The sequence below is a fragment of the Sphaeramia orbicularis genome, chromosome 17 (genome assembly GCF_902148855.1).
Source record: "Sphaeramia orbicularis chromosome 17, fSphaOr1.1, whole genome shotgun sequence".
Taxonomy (NCBI): domain Eukaryota; kingdom Metazoa; phylum Chordata; class Actinopteri; order Kurtiformes; family Apogonidae; genus Sphaeramia; species Sphaeramia orbicularis.
Genome location: NC_043973.1, coordinates 40,574,337 through 40,584,168, shown reverse-complemented (window position 1 = coordinate 40,584,168; position 9,832 = coordinate 40,574,337). Strand labels below are relative to the sequence as shown.

Sequence of the window (9,832 nt, the reverse complement as noted above, 5' to 3'; positions counted from 1 at the left end):
ACATATAAGTTTAAGAAAATAATGCATAGATTTAAAAATACAAAACATAAAATACAAATAATAATAATAATAAAAAAAGTAAATAAGTAAATAAATACTAAATCTGACAAATATAAATAAATAAATGCAACAGAGTTCAGTCAGTATTGAAAAACTGTTTATAAATAGCCAATGTGTTAGTGCTGTTTTTTTTTTTTTTATTATTATAAATGAATTCTAAAGATTTAATATAATTTTCAAATTCTAATAGGAAGATTTTAAAATTTGGGTGCGTTTTTTTTTTTTTTTTTTGTGGCTGTTTGATCTGGAGAAAAGCGGTTCCAGGTTTACATAATTTGAGCGACACCATTACTTTTTGCCAACACGTGAACGCAGCATTGACTCAGCGTTGCTCCGTAACTATGGTAACGAATGTTCACTTCCTAGTCGTTTTTTTTCAGTCACTGTTAGCTTAAACAACTTAAATACATGAATATTTCCATGCAACATTTGACAAATAAAGCTTCTCAGTTTAAACATTAAGACCTTTGGTGCTGGTTTTACTCACTTTGTCTTCTTGAATGAACAGGTAAGCGGCTGTTATCCCACTAACCAGACTAGGACAGATAAATTACCGTTAGCACACGATAAGCTAACTGATGCTAATCTAATGTATGTTTTTTTAAGTAAGCTAGCTGCTAATGTAAGATAGGTAGGTAGATAGTAGTGGATAGATAGCTATATATGTAAAAGCTGAACTCCAGTCCCATGAGTGTTGGCTTCACTGAAAGACACACAAAATGAAACTTTTCTCAGAGCTTAAGTTTAATCTTTAAATTGGTTCTGTTGTATATTACTGAAGACAGAGGCCGAGACTGTTGTGAGAATTTATACCTTGCTCCGTGGTTTTCTCCATCTCAGAGTTCTGAGATCAGGTTCCAGGTCATGGTGCTGCTGTCTGTATACTTTACCCTGTACTCTGTCCTCCATGTGCATCTGCAGACAACATGTCCACATCCCAGAGATCATAGGTTATATTTTACCAAAACTATCTGTTTCTTTGTTTGTTTTATTGTTTTATTTCAGTCTGAAGAACAAACACAGTCCACAGATCCATCCAATCCATAGATCCCACAATCACTCCATGAAATTAAAATGTACAATCCGAACTTCACTAATTAAATCATTAATCTATACAGTCAAACTGAAAAGGAGTAGGCTCAAACTTTCTGCTTTATTTTGCATACCCTTTATTCATTATCTTACAGCATGTTCTGAACTTTAATAAACACAATATATTCACACCGACAATGAAAAACAGTATAAATGCTGAAATAAATATTAAATGTTGCATACAAACTTAAGACTTAAAGTTCATATATCTATTAACAGTCATATGTATAAATGCTTTTTAAGGTGAGAGATACAGGGGTTGGACAAAATAATGGAAACACCTTAAAAAATCAACAAAATATAATTTAATATGGTGTAGGTCCACCTTTTGCGGCAATTACAGCCTCAATTCTCCGAGGTATTGATTCATACAACTTGTGAATTGTTTCCAATGGAATTTTAAGCCATTCTTCAGTTAGAATACCCTCCAACTCTTTTAGAGACGATGGCGGTGGAAATCGACGTCTTACTTGAATCTCTAAAACTGACCATAAATGCTCAATAATGTTGAGGTCTGGGGACTGTGCCGGTCATACGAGATGCTCAACTTCATTAGAATGTTCCTCATGCCATTCTTTAACAATTCTAGCTGTATGGATTGGGGCATTATCATCTTGAGGTGAAGGTGTTTCCATTATTTTGTCCAACCCCTGTTCATACATAGTTTCAACTCATCTGTGCAGCTGTTCCACAGAACTACTCCTCTGACAGACCTACAGGATTTCATAATATTTGTTCTAAATGTTTTCTTTGTGAATATTTCAGTCCCTCTAAGATCATAATGACTGTCTCTAATTTTGAACTTTTCCTGGATTGCTTTTGACATGTTTCTGTCTCCTTTAGGAATGTGCATTAATACATCATTCGCTATGTTTTCCTTAATGTTTGGCATTTAACTAGGAATATGAACTTTAGTTTAGTTTTTAGTTTCGTTTATTTGTCTCAAACTTTAAAGTAAAAAAATCCTCAAAAAAATAAAAGCAAGAAATCACTTACATATGCACCCATCAACGGTCATTAATCACAAAAAAGTAATGAAATACAGTAAATTTAACATAAATATACATATGTATCAATTCAAACACAGTTTGAGAGAGGACAGAAAGAAGCCAAAGCTTATCTAGTCCCGCCCCTTCCTTACTTTCAGTGTCAAATTCTTAACTGAGTAAATTTCCTTCATCGGCTATCACATTAAAATAGATAACAATAAATAACTAGTCATAGCACCTTTGTATTGGTTGTATCACCATTGCACAACCATTCTGCTAGGAAATAAAAAATAAACAAATAGAGAACAAAACTATGGAGGGTATAATACCTAAACCCCAAGCTTCATATAAATCCATCAAAAATATATCAAATTACACAAACAATAATATGAAAGTGGTCTGATTACTCAGTATATTTGTATGAGTCGATTAACATTTGTTTGTTTTGTCTTTTAAATAGCATTAAATTCTTATACGACTTTGAAATGTTGTTAAGTTTATTCCATAACTTGATCCCACATACAGAAATGCACAGACTTTTCAGAGTTGTGTGGACTGCTTGATAACTTAAGTTCTGTTTACCCCTTAGATTGTAGCCAACTTTATACAATAGGAAGTGTAATCAGAGCCAGATTCTTCCATCTCTTGTATCGAGCAATTTTTGCTCTTAGGAGCTTGTTCCAATAAATGTTTCCTGTGTTAAACATCCAGAGTGTTCTGAGTGTTCCTCAGTAGTGTCTTTCACCACCTGCTCACATGAGAAGCTTAGTCTGAATAAAGAAATCTTATAAATTTTAGAAATGAACCTAATTTATTCAGATGTTTATCAGATACAACACTATATTAGCTGACACAGCTTTAGACTTTATCTCCAGACTAGAGAACAGTTCACAGAAACAGGTAAATATCGCATGTGCTGATAATGACAGTGCTTTTCTACACATTTTAAAGGACTGTATTGTTTATATGTTGTGCAAAAACATTATCTGTTGTGGGGTGTTACATAATTAACATAGGTAATACTCCTGTTTGATTTAATTTTTTCCCACTACTCCTGATTGCACCTGGATGTAGAAATGTCCTCTGACGAACCCAGTGGTAAGAAAAGTTTTATCATCATGACATGAGACAAGAGATTTCACTTGAGCTTGATCATTTGTTAATCATGACTGTTTTTTTGATTACATCCTAGGCGTGGTGGACAAGAAGACAGCCACAGATGATGCTTGGTAGGAAAAGTTCCACCTTAAATTTCACCTGTGATGATATGTAACACAATATGCTTATCCAGTGATTTTCTGTTTGCACTGAGCAGGAACGTTCAGGATGCTGTAACGCCTCATTCTGTAAAGGTGGGTTTTTAAAAGTAAAGATTTAGGATCTAACTGACAGAAACATGCTGTGCTTCATGATTAAAGTTTATGTTATTCTTAAGGACTCATACGAGGACACCAAAAGCTCTGGCTCTATGAATAAGGAAGTGCTCCATGCAGACGGTATGTTGAATATATTTTAAGCACTCATGCCCTGTTTCACCTCTAAAAACAATTGTACAGTCAGAAATTCACATGCAATAGCTTAAATAATGATAATTTCTCAGTTGAAATCAGCCTCAAAAAACAGAATGTAGGCTATATGAAATGGAGGATTCATTCATTGAATTTTAAATGAAATGAAAATGAAAATACTTCTCCACCAGCTCAGGAAACTTGGATTCTTCTGCTTCAGTAATTATTAGTGATGGAGAAAATAAACAGTTAACATTCATGTCTTCACTATCTAATAAACTACACCATGTGTGAGAAACTTTTACGATTTACAGTGACTGTTACAATTCTGAGTCAAAACACAGTATTTGAAATCTCTCTGATGGGACATTTTAGAGACAATTTGACAGATTAGTGTTGCTAAATGACCCACATTTTTACTTTTAAATTCATTTTTGCTTTAGTTGGACCATAAGGAATTATTCAAAACAAGAAGCTACTTCATACTGAAATAAATGTTGGAATGGCAATCAATTAAAGTTTGCTCTCTGACGGGACATTACTGTGTTTTGACCCCTCTATATGATTTGTGTAACGCAACTTTATGATATTCCTGCTGAATGAATGTGTGTGTTGGACTTTTAACTAAATTACATGGTTTTCAAAGGGGAAAAGTTAGAGTTGTGGTGGAGTAAAGTCTAATATTTTCATCTGAGTATTGTAGTACTAGAAATACTGTATAAAGCTGCGTAAAATGGAAACATTCCCCAGTACCTCACATTGTGCCACTACAGTGTTGGAGTAAATTTACTGTATCTTCCACCACTTGTAATCAAATGTGGCAGTAGATCCATGGACGGGTTTCCAGGCACATTACTTTCTCATATGTCTGTGGTTCTATAGAATGTGCTCCAAAGGATTTCATTCACAAAACACCAAACTCTGACCTGAAATCACATGCAATGATGAGACCAGAGAAACTGTACTTCTTGTAAATGCAGTTTCACGCTTTTGGTGCCAGATGTAGAACAATATAGATATCAGTATCGTGCTCAAAATGCAAAAAAGGACACCTTAGATGAGTTTTACTGAGGTTTATATTGAAGATGATGGCTTCATGTAGGAATTACATACCTAGCTTCACCGTCTGAGCCCCTTCCCACACATGAGGAAGAACCAAATGAAGAAGAGCATGATGAGGATGAAGACGTGAGGGCTCCAGTGGTGCTGATAACAAAGGTACAGTAACACAGTGGTTATTATCAATAGCAATTCTTTGTCTTCGCTGAACATCAATTGAATGTTGTAGACATGTTAAATCCGCCTAAATGATAGAAAGTGTAACTGAAGTTCTTCTGGTTTCAGTTCCTCAGAGCTCTGCAGGACAGACACTATCATCACGCCACTCACCTGTGTCAGATGAGTACGTATCCTTCATCATTATCTGTAAAACGATGTCAATAAAGTGAAAGTCAAAAAAATCACACACGTTCTCCATGTCTCCTTCCAGTTCTTGCGTATGAACCGAACAACCCAGAGGCCTCCGAGTTTCTCCCACTGATCCACAAGAAGATTCTGGAAGGTGAGAGTCCTCCCCAAAACACGCGGTCTATCATATGAGTTCACATGCATTTAGGAGACTTTTCCTTTCATTTATGTTAATTTCATGGCGACTTCAAAGATTTACAAGATGGAATTTTGCAAAGTGCAAAGGTCTGCAACCTGCCAGTTCACACCAGTTCAACCAGATGAGACAATTTCCATAGCAACGACTCTATTTACTACCACTCTAACCACATGCTTTTCTGGCTTTTTATTACCGGATATAATTTATAGCATCTTAATATATGAATGGAGATAATTAGTTACCTATTACAGTAGCACTTCTAACATTGATTGAACGAAAAAAGCAAAAACAAAAATATTTTCCCAGTGCAGTTCTGTTGTTTGGGAGTTAGTGTCACCGCTCATAAATAGAGGAAGAACACAAATGACTGAGATAGGATTTTGGGGAAAGAGTCAATGATTGTAACACTGGTGAGATACAACCCATAAATTCTGAGAAAAACTGAGATCATAATTCTACATTTTACAAGCAGGCCCTGGCAATTTCATAAGCTGAACCACAGTTCATGCCACTGATTTTTATTAACCCTCAGCCGACGGGTATTGTAATCGTTTTGTCGTCCGTCCATCTGTCTGTCAGTCTGTCCATTCAACAACAAAATCTCATTATCTGAAGAATGCATTGAGATATCTGCACCAAATTTATACTGTGGATGCATCTTGGCATGGAGCAGAAGAAGATTGAAAACAGGTGACCTTGACCTACTTTTCAAAGTCAATTGGCCTTGTGCAGTTATAATATCGGAGTACTTTCAAATATAAATACAGTCGCGGAAAACATAATTGGACCACCCTTGTTTTCTTTCTTTTTAATACCTGGCACAACTAAAGGTACATTTGTTTGGACTAATATAATGATAACAAGAAAAATAGCTCATAAGAGTTTAATTTAAGAGCTGATATCTAGCCATTTTCCATGGTTTTCTTGATAATAGTAAGTAAGTAAAGTTTATTCATAAGGCGCTTTTCACAGATAAAAATCACAAAGTGCTGTACATAAAATGGGTGCAAGAAAACAACATAAGAATAATTTCAGAAAATAAATAAAAAGGATAATAGCCAAAATCACTTAAGGTCTTACAGGCAAAGGATGAAAAACTGCATCTGAAAATGAATCTGTGCTTTCACACAGTACTGCCCATGAGATATAGTGGGGTAGAAATATAAAGCTGCATAAATACTCTAGTAAAGTTCCTCAAATCTGAACCTAAGTACGTGTTAAATCTTGCTAAACAAAGCTCTTATTATGGAAAAGACGTGGCAGAAAGAGATATGAGATAAGTCGCGGAAAAAATTATTAGACCACCCCTTGTTTTCTTCAATTTCTTGTTCATTTTAATGCCTGGTACAATTAAAGGTACATTTGTTTTGACAAATATAATGATAACAAAAATAGCTCATAAGACTTTAATTTCAGAGCTGATATCTATTCATTTTCCATGGTTTTCTTGATAATAACCAAAGTCACTTCAGTTCTTACATCAATAAATTTTGCATTGTACTGACAAAAACAGTGCTTTTAGGCATTCCGTGTTTTCTTTTCTGTCTGTTTTAGTCACATGATACACACAGGAGTTAGTACTTGATTGCATAACAATAATAATAATAATAATGGATTGGATTTTATATAGCGCTTTTCTAGACACCCAAAGCGCTTTACGTTATTGATCCGTTATTCATTCGCTCTCATATTCTCCCCTTGTTTTTGATGACTTGTGATGGTCTGATAATTTTTTCTGCGACTGTATGTATGTAATAAGTCATACACAAAGACCATCTAATCTAAATCATAGGGCAGTAACTTTCAACAGAATCTTACTCTATATTTTGCCGAGGGGGATTAAAAGTGTGTAGCGTGTTATGTTTTCCTAGTTGTAACTGGACTTAAGGTTTTCATGCATTTCTTAATTGACTTCCCTTTGACCTCCTTTCATTTTATGCAGATTTTATATAACCTCAACAAGCCAAGGCTAACCTAGCTTCTTTTTACCTCAAGTTAAAGTTTCAGTGTGAAATATTTTGTGTCTTCTAGTAGTGAAGTTTTGGATTAAAACAAACTGAATACCTCCAATATACAGATTCAGTGTTTTGATCTTTGACACTGTGCACAATCCATCATAAAACAGAAAAGAAGATGAAGTCTGTTCTCATCAACCCTGTGGACGTGACCCACTCCCTCCTTCGATATAAACATCTCATAGACAGATAGAACTAATGCAAACACAAAAACTAATATTATATTTCATTTCTGCAATTAGATTCTCCTAAATCTTCATAAATCCTACACACTAGACCAGGGGTATTCAAATCCGGTCCTCGAAGGCTGGTATCCTGCGTGTTTTAGATGTTTCCCTCATCCAGAACACCTGGTTCAATTAATGATCAGCTCGTCATCAAGCTCTGCAGAAGCCTGATTATGATGTAATGGCTTCCAGGTGTAATGGAGGAGGGACATATCTAAAACATGCAGGATACCGGCCCTCGAGGACCAGATTTGAATACCCCTGCACTAGACCTTTAAAATAGACAAGTTTTAACCTTCAAGTTTAATGATTTACATTGTGGCGACTGGCTTTGTTTTCCTCCAGTGTTGGTGTGGAACACATTTCACACACTCACAGAATTTGATGCTTTTTTTCTGTAGAACAAGAGGAGCAGAACGAGAATGATGATGATGATGATAGTGAAGAGGATGACGATAATGATGAGGATGATGTTGATACAGAGGATGATGAAGATGATACAGAGGATGATGATGAATCAGAAAGCGATGACGAATCAGACAGCGATGATGAATCTTCTGAATTCTTAAGTTGCTTGTCTTCATCCAGCGCCTTTACTTCCTCTTCTTCACTCACAGATGATGATGATGATGATGAAGAAAAGGAAAATCCAGCAGACTGTTGAAAGTGGTGTTACACACATTAGAGCAGAAATCTCTATCAGATTTGTACTCAGCTTTTAAAGGAAGCTTACAAGATTTTTAAGTTGTACTAACTTAATGTGCTTCTTTGTTAAATTAAAGGCAGAAATGTCTGTTCAAAATCAATATACTATTAAGTTAAGACTGTTTTCCTTGCTTTTCATTTAGACCAGCTTAATAAAATAACTTATCAACTGATTTAAATGTGTACATGTAACAAACTTAATTTTTTAAGCAGAGAAAGCTCTTGATTTGAAGCTTAACTTACTAACCCCATGAATCATTTTTTAGAGTGTATGAACATCTGTCACATATACAATGCACTTTTCCTGTTTACTCTGAAAGTAAAATATTTAATGTAAATAAAGCCTTTGGCTCATGAAAACACAGAGCTATCAACTTTTATTTGTTGGCAACAAGAACTGAAGCTACTGAAGCTGAACTCTTCATACAGGCTGCATTTACAATCTGTCTTAAATGTGATTGTCCTAAATTAAGATACAGATATAGAACATATAGATGTACTTTATTCCGAACATAACTTGGCAAAAAGAAATTCCAGATTTAAAAAGACACTCCGATATATGGAAATAAATCAACCAAAAAAGAAAACAAATACCACACAAATGTATAAAGGTTTCATTTTGGTTCTTTAACAATACTTCATGTCCAAAAAGGAGTAGGAAGAAGCTGAGCTTATATTGTCCGACCCCAGTTTTACACAACTCAGTTAATCAGCTAATGTATACAGTCCATAGCAAAGAACAGGTCAGTCATTAAATTAAAAAAAAAAAAGAACAAATGATTACATACCATCAATAACTATTACTGTTGTAGGCCTGTTCATTGTTACTATATCTCTGGAAAATAAGGTTTTTATACATCTTTATACATGTTGTGATGTTTTCACATTGTTTGATATTTAGATCCAATTCATTCCACAAAACCATTCCACAACATGAAATGCACATCTGTTTCAGATCTGCTCTAGCAAAATGTTTCATATTTAGTTTCTGTTTGTAGTCATAACCACCCTCTCTATCTGTGAATAATTTCCATATGCTACTTGGAAGTAATTTATGCCTTGCTTTGTGTAATATTTGTACTGTTTTAATTTCCACCAAATCCGTGACTAAGAATAGTTTATTGGAGTGTTCCAGATATTCTGTATTGTTTGTTATCTGTATTACTCTCTTTTGAAGTGTGCATAATGGTTGTAGGTTGGTTTTGTAAGTGTTACCCCATAAATTAAGGCCTTAGTTATCCTTATAATTGATAATTAAATCTTAAATCTGACACTTAAATCTCTTAAACACTACACATGATATTGCTATATTTGCTTTGGAAATCTTTGTAAAGAATTTGTCAAATGTGTACTTAGTTGGATCATTTCATCCTAACACAGATTAGAACAAGTGGTACCAGGCACAACAAACCCCGCCCCTTGCACGTATTGTATCTTATTTTGGCATTGATCCACTCTTTCACCCATATTCAATATGTGTGAAATATAAAAATTATATATGTGCCATGTTTGAAGTAAATTGATGTTTTTATAGATATTTGAAATTTCGCCCATTATAAGTAAATAGGAAAAGACAAAGATTTAAAAATTTAACAAAAAATTTCCAAAACAAGCTGTGATGTAAGTATTT

The 9,832-nt window shown here is 34.5% G+C and overlaps 1 protein-coding gene across 2 annotated transcripts; it reads left to right on the top strand.

Moving 5' to 3' along the window:
* Nucleotides 1-445: 445 nt before the first annotated feature.
* On the top strand, nt 446-8,191 carry LOC115437776 (glutamate-rich protein 2-like). 2 transcript variants are annotated; one of them, XM_030161112.1, is made up of 9 exons: nt 446-568; nt 3,216-3,239; nt 3,334-3,370; nt 3,457-3,493; nt 3,577-3,637; nt 4,767-4,867; nt 4,994-5,051; nt 5,139-5,210; nt 7,899-8,191. In XM_030161112.1, exons 2-9 carry the CDS (start codon nt 3,218-3,220, stop codon nt 8,159-8,161), a joined length of 651 nt encoding a protein of 216 aa, XP_030016972.1. In that variant the 5' UTR covers nt 446-568; nt 3,216-3,217; the 3' UTR covers nt 8,162-8,191. The 2 variants fall into 2 exon arrangements, with proteins under 2 accessions (XP_030016972.1, XP_030016971.1); XM_030161111.1 differs by having other exon boundaries at nt 4,752-4,867.
* Nucleotides 8,192-9,832: the final 1,641 nt, after the last annotated feature.